Raw genomic sequence first — 13,577 nt, 5'->3', positions numbered from 1 at the left:
ATGTTATAGACATTCGAATTAGAGACCTTTCACTGAATTAAAGCTAATTAAAATAGAAAAAAAACGTTGATCTTTTTTTATGGAAAATACTTAGTAAAATACTAGTTCTGCCCCAATACCATTAATTTTAACTTATCGAACTTACATTTATATCAAGTTTCTAATAGGGCGAGAGAGGAGATCATGAGATTTAAACTCTAGAGCACCTATTTTCTCATACATAAAATAATTTTAATTAATTTTTAAGATTTATTTTTTATTAAAAATAATGTCTTTTTTTAGCTTGAACAATTTATAGGCTAGCTAATGGTTTATTTATTACCATTAACAGAGTTTAGAGGCAAAGTATTCCTTGTATTCTTGTATTAAAGTAATTTTTTTCATATTCTCATTTAAAAAAATACAAATATTCAAACTTTTATTAATATCTAATCATAAAAAGAATAGTTAGTTCTAATTGAAATTACTCTTTTTAATAATATTTTTTTGTTTACAGATTTTTCAATATCAAAAATTACATATATTTTGTTTTTATTTATACTTAAGTATAATTAATCAAATTTGAAAATACAATATTACTTTGCATAAAACAGAGAGGCAATATATCTTCAAAATTTATTAGGTATAGCTAATCTGCCATATGAATCTTATAAAAAATTAAATATATTAATCAACTATAATAAAATAAAAGAAGTTTTTGCTGAAGAAATGAATTGTTTTCATAAAAATATTTAGATTTTCATTTTATTTGCATGAAGTAACTTTGATAATTAAGAAAGCAGTAGAAAAATATAGTCGTATATAAGTAAGAGATGTTAGAAAAAATAAGAGAAAGTAAATTTTCTCTTTTTAGTGAGTCAGAGGTAAATTTTCATCAAAATATTATATAAAAGGAATAAACTACAGAGGTTTGATATCTCAAGTAAAAAATAAACTTGTTTATCACATTTTAAATTTATATTTAGTAAGAAATTTATGGATTGAGTAAAACTAAAGATAAAAATCACAAGTTATTACAGTTTTAAAACAAATAAAGAATAAGCATCAAGACCAGCAAATACTATTTTTATTAAAAATCTATTTTATTTCATTTTTACATTCACTGTCTATCAACTTATACAGATTAAAACATTCAGAACAGTCAATCGCTAAATATTCTTTATAAAATAAGTTTATAGGATCGCAAGAAAAATAATTATAAATAAATTAATCCATCATTAATAAAAGTTAAATTAATCTTAGTTAATTTAGACATTATAAGTTATCATTATTTAAAAATGTCCTAAATTATCTATAGTTTTAAGAAAAAACATATTTGCTAAATGGTTATTTGTAAAAAAGCAAATGTCATAATACAAATATTTAAAAATTGTATTTGAGAAATTAGCTCATTTTAATACTCACTTTTTTTCTATTCTTTATTTGTTTTTTTATTAATTTACTTTCTATTTCATACTACTTTATAAATATCTATTTTAGATACTATTAATTTGTAAATAATTAGACATAATTAAACATGAAAATTATATGAATATACTAACTAATTTTTGAAGTTTTTAGCGCTTAGCCAACTAATTTAGCCTTTTTCTTGAGTTTTTTATAAAAATTTTAGTTGATCTGAGTATTATTGACTATTAATGTAATACTTCTTATATTTTCACACATCCCTCTTTAAATTGAATCCGCCTTTTACAGGTCAATATAAGAAATTAATATATTCTACTTAGGTAATTTATTTAAATATGATAAAATAACAAATTAAGATATATATAATTGTATAATATCTATTTTAGATCGATCATAAATTTTTTTATCATGGACTAAATTAATTAGTAAAGAAAAAGAAATATGGCTACAAATCGAATTTTATTTTATCTAAACTAGAAGTAAAAAATATTTTTACAGTCTTGCAAGTTAATATATAGCATTAAACAAATATATAATTTCATTATTAAAATTTATTAAATTATACTCTAATAAAAAGCCAAATAAGAGAGATTTTATAATTAAGATAAGAATATTCCCTAATTTGTTAAGCGTTCATTTTCAATTATTTTATAGCTTTAATTTAGAGAAGATTTATTTTTGATATAAATATACTTACAATAAATATTTAAGCTTTTAGATTTTAATACTTATATAAGAACTTAATAAGAAATGCTGTCGTTATCTATTTTTTCATTCCCTTCAAATTAATTGTTAATGTAAAAATATAAAATCAATTTATTTTATTAGATTTAATTAAAAATCTAGTTCTAAATCAGTTAAATTAAAATAAATAAAAAAAATTAGAGAAAAATATATTTATTACTTAAACTTTTAATTTTTTTAATTTATTTTTATGTTTTTAACTATAAAATAAAAAATCATTTACTTTGCATGTTAAAATATTTAAATTAATTACTAAATATTAAAAATAAAAAATGAATAAAAAAAAAATTTATTTACTTTTAAAAATAAATTTATTAAGAATATGTAATATGGTTTTTTAAATTATGATATTTATTTAATTTGAAATAATTAAATGTAAAGATAAAATATAATGTCAATTTTAAATGTTAATTATTGTTTTTGAAATAGAAAAATTAAACTGGTTAAAAATGAAAAAAAATCTATTGATGCAGTTTTTAATCATGATTTTAATTGATACAATCAATTTTAAATTAATCAATTTATTAAGATAAATAAAAGGATTGCATATTATTTATTATATTGGATTTTCAGATATTCAATGCATGATCTAAAGTTAAAAAATCATCGATCAATTCATAAAAATTTTTAATTTCTTTTAGAGATTTAATAGCAAATATTAATAATATATTGTTTTTAATTAAAAAAGCTAATAAATTTCATTAGAATTTTTAGGAATTTGATCAAAAGGTTGTTAAGATGAATCAAGGATAAGAATTAGCTTAGCGCTAATACGTTTCACGTCTTCATTTTTAAGATAATAGCTAAGAATAAGTCTAAAGCAGATAACCAGTTAGACGTATTAATGACTCAGATCCTTTTAAAATTTCTTAATATGGAAAGCCATTCATGTGTATTTTTTATGCTGGATTAATTGCTGGCATTTTATGCTCTTTAATGGGAGTAATTTTGTCTATAATTCCAGGAACTGCTTAAGAGGATTTGATTAAAAATGAATTGTTAAATGCTAACAGCAAATGGATTTATGATGATAAATAATAATTAATGAAAACCTTTTAGGTTTAGGTTGATTTGCTCTCTAATGAAGAATTGATTAATGAATAATTCAAAAGTATTTCATCTAAGAGTAAAAAAAGCAAAAAGGAATCCGAAGCAGTTAATCCTATTGTAAATAGAAGCGATATGCAATTAAAAGATTCTCTTTCTACATATCAACAAAAAATATCAACTGGATTCTAATTTGGATAATCTTATAAATCACCCATACTCTCATTAGAAAATGCTCATTTTGAATCAAAGATTGATTTTGAATCAGAACCTATCATCCCAGAAAACAATCATTGTCTTAAGATTAAAGTTACTGATAGTTAAAATAATGAACTTCGTGTTCAAGGTCTTCCCAATTGTGGTGGTTTTGATAATTCTCTTCCAATTAATTTAGTTGAAAACAAGACTTTACAATTTTCAGAAATGATCAAAATGAGTTTATGTTCAGATGAATTAAGTTGTGAGAAATTATGTGAGTAGAATGATGGTATCTCTCATGCAATTTAAAAGAAAAACAAAGAAGTCCATTTAGAGAAGAAGTATGAAATACAAAAATAAACATGCACAGCCAACTTTGCTGTTAAAGAAGTTTGCTTAGTCTTTTCAATTGATAAAGAGACATAAAATATTAGTAAATTTGAAGGAGGTTGCTACAAGGGAAATTACATGCTTTTTGATTTCGAGTCTAAAGTGAACCAAACACTTATTAAATTAAGAGAAAAAGAAGACCCTTTCCTAGTATCAATTCAACATTCCCCTGATTACACTCCATAAACTATACATAAAACTTAAAAAGACGAATTTGCTACTAATTTGTACTGTTTTGGAATAGCTATCTTTGCCATCTTAATTATCGCATTAGCTGTAAAAAGAGTAAGCAAAGAAAGATAATCAACAAAGACTTATAATAATTCATAAAGAAATAGTTAAAACGTACAAATGTGAATAATCATAAATCAATTTATTTTTATTCATAATCAAATATTTTTTATTTATGTTTTTAGTATAAATAAATAAAGAACTCTTTATATATTTTGCTTGCTTACATACAATCTTACATACACAAATACATACATACATTGCATCAACCAATTTTATTTTTTCATTTATTAGATTTGTATAAAGCTCCTCTAAAATTAAAAATTTTAAAGTAAAGTTTATTTTATATTTGATATATACAAGATTTCATAAATATTTTTTAAATAAAAATATGACTATTCCAAATGACATTTTATTTTCTTTTTTATTAATTAATCTCCAAAATTTGGGGTAGGAGGAGTTTTTGGTTAAATCAGCAAAATTCAGTTAAAATAATTTGGGAAATTAATTACTTGTATTTTTTCTTTTTTAAATACTTATGATATGTATAATAATTAAATTTTTCAATATTATTTCTGTAAAAATAAATTGAGAAATTCATTATTTATATTTTTTCTTTTTTAAATACTTATGATCAGGGCTGGAAATAAAAAGTTCAAATTTCATAATCAATCAATGAAATTAAAAATATTTATTTTTAAATAATTTTTTATTTAAGTTTTATGATTTATGAAATTCTATTTTAAAAAAATTGATTTACATATTTTAATATCTACTCTTTTTATATTAATTTTCAGCTAAAATTAGAATTTTGAAATATTTTATCTTTCTATCTAAATATATTTAAAGGAATAACTAAACAGATAGTGCTGGCATAACATAATTGGTTCTAGCTTTTAAATACTGTGTTAACTTAAGAGTTTTAAAACTTAATACATAGTAAATAAATTTAATGCTTAAATAAGCAATTAGCTAGCAATTATTATTTTTTTATTTTAAGATAAAACGATTTAGCTTATGGAGCAATAACATTGGGCGGAAATATTTTACATATATTATTTATGGTTTATTTTTTATATTTTAATTCATCAGTAGCTGAGCTGAGATAAAAGAAAGAAAGATACTTTAAGATAAGTGTTTGAAGATTAAAAGCTTAGTTACAAAAATTATCTTTTTTGATTAACTTTATTAAAAGAAATAAAAAAGGTTACAATAATGTGCTTAGAATTTTAATCGTCTTTGAAAAAGGATAAACTTATTTTGTAAATAAATATCTAAATAAGTCAAATCACAAAAAAAGGTTTTATTATATTAAATATATAATTTTTAAATGTAAAACTGTTAAATTTATATTAAATATTATGACATTATACATAACAATTAATACACCCAATATCTATAATATATCTTTATAATTTTCATTATATAATTAAATATTTTCCTCTTGTCTAATATAACTTATTTATTTATTATTTGCTTTAATTCGATTCTGTATTTTTTATTTTAAAATTTTTAATTTAATTGGAATTGAAATAGAAATAATAAATATTAATAATTTATTTGCCTACTTTAATATTTTATCATTCAACGACATTCTTTAGCTCATTTTACATTTTTAGTGCTTTTGCATGATTGGGTTTTAGTTTAAGACACTAATTTAAATTTTTGTTTGCTTTATTATATTAGAGAGTTTTATATTGAATATTTGCTAATTTGAAATATGCATCAGCATCATTACTTTCATGATTTAAATATTATTCTAGGAATACTTCTGCTTTTATGTTTTGGTTTTGAATGATGTAAATATCTGCTATTATTTTAAGAGAAAAGTAGAGTTATTAATCTAATTAAAAAGCATTCATAAGGTTATTGAGAGCATCATCGAATTTTTGTGTTTCAAATTAAACTCTTCCTAAATTAAGTAGAAGGAAAGCATTTTGATTGCTATTATACAATTAATAATCTACTTACTTAGCTTTGATATACAATTCTTCTGCTTATGTGTATAGCTTCTTATGGAAGTACAAATTACCTAAATTTGACAAAGCCTCAAAGGAGTTTTCATCTATTGAAATAGCCTCCAAATAATATTTTTCAGCTTCGTCATATTCATTATTCATGAAATGAATTAGACCTAAATTTATATATGCAGTTGAATACTCTTTATTGACTGAAATACATTTAATGAAAAACTGCTAGGCTTCTATGAAATTATTCATAATCATGCAGACCAAACCTAAATTATAATAATCAGTATCAATAGGACGAATTTTTACAGCGTTTATATAGAACTCCTTTGCCTTTTCGAATTTTTTAGATTCATGAAATATTCCTGCCAAAACTCGATATGCATTAGGATTTCTTGAATCAATTTTAATGCACTTATTCAAATAGACTTCAGCCTATGATTAATTATTTTGCTCTAAAAATGCACAGGCTATATTAAAATTTGCTTCATAGTTTCTTGGATTGAGTTTTATGCTCTAATTTAAGTGGTTAAGAGCATTTGAAATATATTTATTATTTTCTTAGCGATTAGATAAAAACTTCTATAAGTAGAGTATTCCAATGTTGAGGTGAGTTTTATCGTTTAAAATATAATCCTAAAGGCTAGAAGTGTACATTTCTATAGCTAATTCATCCTTTTAAATTATTTGAAATAAAGTCCCAAGCTGAGTCTTAGCCTTGGCTCGTTAAAAATTATCACTTGTAACATTTATGATATTATTCAGCTACTCTATTGCTTATTCATATCTCCCAAGTTTAATATTTTTAGTAGCATTTGTGTAAATTTCTTCTAAAATTTGGTATTATTAGTTATATTATTGATGTTCTTCTTGCTCCTCTTGATAATCATCAATAGCTAACTAGTCTTCCACAACTTATACTTGAATATCTTTTTCTGAGTTCTAACGAAACTTTTTAGATTGCTTCCTATTAGATTCATAGTTTTGGTTTAAGGGTTCGTCTATTTAGTTTAAAGATGAAATATTCTAAATAGAAGAAATTGTACTTTCTCCATATTGCATATCTAAAATATTCTAAGCGTTTCTTTTCAAAATCCTTCCTCTTTTTTAAGAGAACTTTGAATTTGAGTTATCTGCATTTTGAATATTATTCATTTTTAACAAATTTCTTTCTACACTTAAGAACTAATTTTGCTTCAATTAATTTAATTAATTATTTAAGTATGAATTAATCATTATAATTTGAATGGTTATTTACATAATGCTAATCAATTCATATAAATCTAATAAAAATTAGATTGTAAATAAAACCATTCAAGCAAATACATTCATAAATTATATATTTTTCATTTTCTACAATTTTAAATATGAAGAACAAATAATTTAAAATCTACTTGCTAAATTAATATTTAAACAAATATAATATTTCGATATTCATTTTCTTATTTTGATTGTCTAATAAAATTAAGCTTTATAGCATAAAGTATAAAATGAATAATATTAAATTTAATTTCTTAAACTGATTGCTTATTTTAAGCAAAAAAGAAAAATATCTTTTTCGATTAAAATTTTATTTAATTATATTCAATAAAATCTAACAAATTGCTATCTAAAGCATTTTTAATAGCAATTTAAATTAACTTGAGAAGAATTTATCATTCAAAAAGAGTGTTTCAATAAAAAAATATTCAATAAAAGTATTCTATGTATAATATTAGTATCAATTTATATTTGTAATAATTTTAGATTTATTAAAATATATTTTAAAATCTATTGAACCAACCTGTAAATATATTTTTTGTTAAAAGTTCAAATTTTATTTATTTATTTACAATATTTATTTACAAAACTTACTTGAATATTTTAAGATCATTATTTTTAATTATTTACATTTTATTCTTCTATTAAACTTTAGGTTAAATTATTTTAATATGTCTCATTTGTTTCTTTAATTGTATTGTTTACTTACTATTTATGTTTTAATTGCACTTAATTCGTTTAAATATGGTTCTCTTTCATTTGCTAAATAATAAAATAATAATTTATTAAATTAAATTTTTAAAAATATTTTTGTAAGTAAATTGAATCTAATCCAAAGTTAATTCTTTATTTTACTATCTATAATAAATAAAAAATATTGTTAATAAGTTACTTATTCTTGTTATAATTCTTGTAATTAGATTTGTCTATTGTTTCTTTAGTTAACACTTAGTTATCTAATTTAACTATTCTTATTAGATTGCTCTTTATTATTGTTTTATATTGGATTTAGTGTGATGTTTTTAGAATTATTTTAACAAAAACGAATATTTTCTTCAATATTTCTCATCATATTTTATTATCTCTTCTATCTTATTGTTAGATCAATCTAATTTTCTTAGTGAGAATCTGGTCTTTTTATAAGCACTCTGTTTTACTTAGCACTAAAGATATCAAATTATTACTTTTACTACAAATTATTTTATTTTTACTTTAGTTTTATACTTTAAGTTTCACTATCTCTTATCCTTACTACATCTAGTTCATCTTTCAAGGTTGCTTACTGCTAAACCTAAGAATTTTAATTAGGAGCTATTCTAAATGATGGCTGATTCAAATAACTATGGCTAAATAGATTTCCTCCAGAATTTTAAATTTGATTACTTGGTTAGTAACATATTTATAGATATGGTGATAGTTGCTCACCCAAACCCTGTATTTGATATATTTAATTATTATATGTTAAATCTTATTATTTTTGATTTTTTATATCATTCTAAAGAGTATCATTTTTATTATGAATCAAGCTTTTAGGCTTTTTTTACTCCTTAGAAAGCTTTTGTTATTATTCAAATACTATGAACTGGTTTTCTAGTTATAATTTTTCTCCTTAATTATTCAAGTTTTTTTATTATTAAGGAGATTAGTTTGGAATTATTTCTTAAGAAAATGTTGGAGATATTATTGATTAGCTTTAGTTTTAATATAAATCAACAAGCTTTTCAAGGCATTCTTGTATTTCTTGTTCCCTTAAATCAGGTTGATTTTCATCAAATTACTTGAATGAATTTTCATTAAAATTCAAACTTTTTCTCACTTGTCCTTGCAGATTCTCAATATCTTTTTATCTTGAATTAATTGTTCTTTACTATTCTGTGCATATTGGATTATATTTTTCAGTTATCAAAGGATTATTAAAATTTCTTTCTGTGTAAAGACAATTATTTTTATCTTAAGTGTGATGAGTATTAAATGTTGTATTCATTTTGATATATTCATTAGAATTTTATTATTCTTAATTGGTGTTTGTATGTTAATTATTTGTAAAATACTTTTAGTCTTATTTTGTTTATATGATTTTTGGACTATTGTTTGTAAAAAAATCAAAAGTGTTCTAATGATTATAAAGATTTTAATTATTCCTAGTTGAAACAGTCCTACTTCTTTCATTTATTTGATCTGCCTTTATATTTGTAGAGAATGTTGTTTCTTTAGTTAAATTATTAAAAGCATTATAACCAGAATTATTAATATCAATATCTATAGTATTTTTTTTATATCTAGAAGCATTCTTTATTCTTGTATGCATAAATTTATCATACACTCCATAAGTATTTAACATCAAATATTTTTTTGCTTCAAAATTATTTAATTATTATTCCATGTTATTTTCATTCAAATTCCTATTTTTTAAATTTAAATTATTATTTTATTTTCAAAATAATTTTACCTATTTTGATCTTCATTTTGTTATTTAACTTATTGGATGATATTTTAGCCATTTTAAGCTTTATTTTAAATGAATGGTAGCTTATCTACTTCTTTTGTTTATTAAATAAATCCATTTGTATTTTAATCTTAAGCCTTTACATTATTAGTTGATTTGACAGTAGTCCTGTTCATTATACTATTAAAACTTTCATTTTAATATTACTCTTAGCCTTTTAATCTTAAATTCATAAAATTTGATTTTATATTTTTATTTTGAGCATTCCTAGAAGTTATATTTTAATTTCCTATTTGGTTATATTGTTACTGTTCATTTCTACTTTTTACTTTAAAATTTATTTTAAATTAAATTTAAACAAAAAATAAATTTAACTTATGTCACCCTTTTATTTTATAAATGAGATTGAAACCATTAAAAAAAATATTGAGAAGAAAAGGGGGGAGGGAGGCATTGAGGAAGAATTGATGTAATAAATTTTAAATAAAATATATTACAGACAGTTTAAGCTCTATTTAAAATATTTAATTTTTGGAACTAATTAGAAGGATTATTCTCAATCGTTTTAAATGAGCCATCCTCTAAAATTCTACTTTTCATTCTAGAATGAGGAGAAATAGATTAGGTATTTCTAATTTTTTAAATTTATGTTTTAGTTTGATTAGCTTTTTGGCAGTAAGTTTCTTGAAAAAATTTATCAACTTAATCTTAGTTTAAGTCAGTTTAAACATTGATGTGGTGTTTGATGTATGAGTGAAATCCTTCTTCATAAATTTTTTATCGTTTTTAAATCTTAGCTGATTCTTTTTATTCTTTTGATTATTACACTTTATGCAAGAGTTTTATATTCTCCAACAAGATTTAAGTCATTTTATGATTTTCACCAAGTTCATTTTGGGCTATTTCATGGCCAGCTTAGTAAGCTGTGATGCTGTTACCATAAGATTTGAGATGTTCTTACTCTATTCCTAAGTTATAATATGATAAAACTAACATATTCATAATATCTTTATACACTCTTAACTTTTAATTAAGTATTTTTTATGTTTCATTATCGTTCTAGTTTTTTAGCTTTTCGTTTAAACTTTAAATTTCTTCTTTTTTAATTACTGAATTCTTAGCCAAATCAAGCAGTTCTATTGCAATTTTTGCATGCTCAGAAGCTATATCATGTCTAATTTGAATATTTTAAAACAAATTAATATAATTTTTTTCATACATAAATTCTATTTAAGTAATTTATGATTTCTTTTTTTTAAAAGTTATCTTAAGGATTTATTTTTTAAAGCAAAATTAATTTAGTATTTTTAAAATCATTTTAAAAAATATCTTTTGTTGAACTATTCAAAATAAATAAAATATTAAATCTTACTTGTTTAACCTAGATAAAATAGCACATATATTTAAATGAGTACTCGCAATAGTTGTGCTATCATGAACAGAATAGACTTCAATCATTAAGGATTTTTTCAAATAATTTAAGGCAACGTTAGGTTTTTCATCTCTATATAACATGAAATAATTTATCTTAATACATTTTATTAGTTTTAATTATACTTTCTATAATAGCATCCTAAATTATTATATGTGATTGCTAATAATTTATTTATAACGAAATTCTATTAAGATTTATTATATTCGCTTAACAGCAACTTCTCACATTTTTTCAGCAGTTCTAAGCAATCAGCTTTCTTTTCTATTAACAAAGTATAAAATTATAAGATTTCTATTAAATTAATATGAAATATTTACCTATTTTTAAATATTCCATTCCAAGCTTATTTGATTTTAGAATTAATTTCTCCATCTAATTTATATTTAATCATTTATTGTAATTTAGATAATTCAATTATGGCTATAATAATAATAATTAATATTTTTTACCTATTTATATTCCTCTTCTTGAGGTTTGAGCGAATTCTAATCAGATATATCTAGCTTATATGCTTGGACTTAGTTAGATATTTCTGACATTATGGCTCACTTCTATTAAATATTTTTTGCTAATTAATTATTTTTTATGAAAAAAAAAAAAAAAACAGAGAATAACTTGTCTTATTTATTATATTTATCATAATCAAAAGCATAAAATTGAATAGAAGTATTTGTTTCCTTTAATCTATTGATCCGTTTACTTTTACAAGATTTGTTTTTATATTTACGTTGAACAAATAATAAATAAAGTAATCAAAATCCTTATTTTTTTTATTTAATAAAAGATAATCATAGCCATTGAATTTGTATAATTAATCAATTATTCATTTATCAACAAAAATATCATTAATTGCTCATTCTTGAAATACAGGTCTAAATTAATAATAGCTTGTTAAAATATTTATTTAAATTATAATAATATGGTTTACATGCATATTCATTATTTATAAAATCTATAAGAAAAATAAAATATAAAAATTATTAAATAATTTTTTCATTTATTTTAGCTATTTACCAAAAAAATGAAAATTTACTATTATTAAGTTAAAATTTGGATAAAATTATAAATTTTAATTAATAATGTAATTAAATATTTTATATTAAAAAAAGCTTTTGAAATAATTTTTACACGAATTTTTTAATAATTTATTATTTTATGTGTTAAAAAAAATATATATTTATAATTTTATCAAGTTTATATATTTGGTAGCCTTGTAAATCTTAATGAAAATCTTTAAAAAAATTTTTATTTTTCACATACTGCTTATGGGATTAGTGTTTTATAAGCTCCAAAGTACTGGCTACTCTTTTGATTATAAAATTAGCCTATGTTTAAGTCATAATTCATTATGATTTGTTTTATATAAAGTAATTAGTAAAAATTATAATAATTTTAATATATAAGAAATTAGAAATATAAAGAAAACAATTAAGTGTTTCAATCTTAATAATTAAAATAAATTAAAAATAAAATTTGTACCCTACTCAATACCTCAATCCTACCACAAAAGCAATTAAATATATAATTATAGTATATAGGAAAGCATTAAAATTTAGCAGTTAAAAATAGTTTAATAGAAAAAAAAATAATCAATTAAATAGAATTTAATTAAAATTTTGGAAGAAATGAGAAAAATGGTTATAAAATCAAGAATAATTTTTCTAATAATATTTAGCTTTACTTACTGCTAAAATAAAAATAATTGCGGTGTTGGGTGTAAGATTTGTACTATTGACTAAAAAGATGATGATTCTTATAAGTGTAGCGAATGTAAATATGGATACAATCTTGATACGAATAGCTATAAATGTGTTTACTCTAATTGCTAAGATAACTTATTTCTTTAAATAGATGAGTCTTAAGGCGATGATTCTAATGGAAGTTGTGTTTCTATCTGCAATCCACTTTATATCGGAGATCCTATTTAGAAAATATGTGTGCCTTTATCTTAATGCTCTTCTGAATTTGAAACTGAATAAAATTTTCTTAGCTCTAGTTTACCCGAAGATATATTCATCTATTAGGAAATATACTATGTTGTGGTATAAAATGGTTATTTGTCCTTATTTGATAGAAGCTAAGTTCAACTAATAACACATATTAACTTTTAATCTAATGATTTAAGAGTTTAAAATATAAATGGATTAGTTGTTGTATTGACGAAACAAAATTAGGTTGCTCTATGGGATATTATAACAGGGTAGAGATAGATAATTTACAATAGTACTGATTTATCAATAAATCAATAAACATAATTAAGAAATTTGAATAATTAATACATAATGCTATTATTTGATAATGAAAACTCAATGCAATTAAAAGTAATTTACGATTTACTTAATAGTAAATTTACAGTTTCTAATTTGATTTCAATAGATTAGAGTGATAGCTTGATTTAGCTAAATAACAATCTTATTATTTAAGAATTTGGAAAATCTATGATACTATAATA

At 21.1% G+C, this 13,577-nt stretch overlaps 4 protein-coding genes across 4 annotated transcripts; 2 read left to right on the top strand and 2 right to left on the bottom strand. All coding sequences in view use genetic code 6, as the record gives it.

Annotated features, from left to right (window-relative positions):
• Positions 1-2,889: 2,889 nt before the first annotated feature.
• Positions 2,890-4,143, top strand: TTHERM_00225830 (transmembrane protein, putative; the record flags this gene model as incomplete). Its single annotated transcript, XM_001014214.3, has 1 exon — positions 2,890-4,143. One exon carries the CDS (start codon positions 2,890-2,892, stop codon positions 4,141-4,143), a length of 1,254 nt encoding a protein of 417 aa, XP_001014214.1.
• Positions 4,144-5,597: 1,454 nt separating this feature from the next.
• Positions 5,598-7,139, bottom strand: TTHERM_00225820 (tetratricopeptide repeat protein; the record flags this gene model as incomplete). The annotated part of the gene is made up of 1 exon (XM_001014213.1): positions 5,598-7,139. The coding sequence occupies one exon, from the start codon at positions 7,137-7,139 to the stop codon at positions 5,598-5,600; it is 1,542 nt and encodes a 513-aa protein (XP_001014213.1).
• A 714-nt stretch (positions 7,140-7,853) lies between these two features.
• On the bottom strand, positions 7,854-11,664 carry TTHERM_00225810 (tetratricopeptide repeat protein; the record flags this gene model as incomplete). The annotated part of the gene is made up of 8 exons (XM_001014212.2): positions 7,854-8,006; positions 8,137-9,646; positions 9,694-10,018; positions 10,188-10,864; positions 11,063-11,194; positions 11,248-11,386; positions 11,443-11,497; positions 11,575-11,664. 8 exons carry the CDS (start codon positions 11,662-11,664, stop codon positions 7,854-7,856), a joined length of 3,081 nt encoding a protein of 1,026 aa, XP_001014212.2.
• Positions 11,665-12,868: 1,204 nt separating this feature from the next.
• Positions 12,869-13,285, top strand: TTHERM_000225809 (transmembrane protein, putative; the record flags this gene model as incomplete). Its single annotated transcript, XM_012797268.1, has 1 exon — positions 12,869-13,285. The coding sequence occupies one exon, from the start codon at positions 12,869-12,871 to the stop codon at positions 13,283-13,285; it is 417 nt and encodes a 138-aa protein (XP_012652722.1).
• Positions 13,286-13,577: the final 292 nt, after the last annotated feature.

The sequence above is a fragment of the Tetrahymena thermophila genome (genome assembly GCF_000189635.1).
Source record: "Tetrahymena thermophila SB210 genomic scaffold scf_8254665, whole genome shotgun sequence".
NCBI classification, from domain to species: Eukaryota; Ciliophora; class Oligohymenophorea; order Hymenostomatida; family Tetrahymenidae; genus Tetrahymena; species Tetrahymena thermophila.
This window is presented reverse-complemented; position numbering and strand designations above follow the sequence as displayed.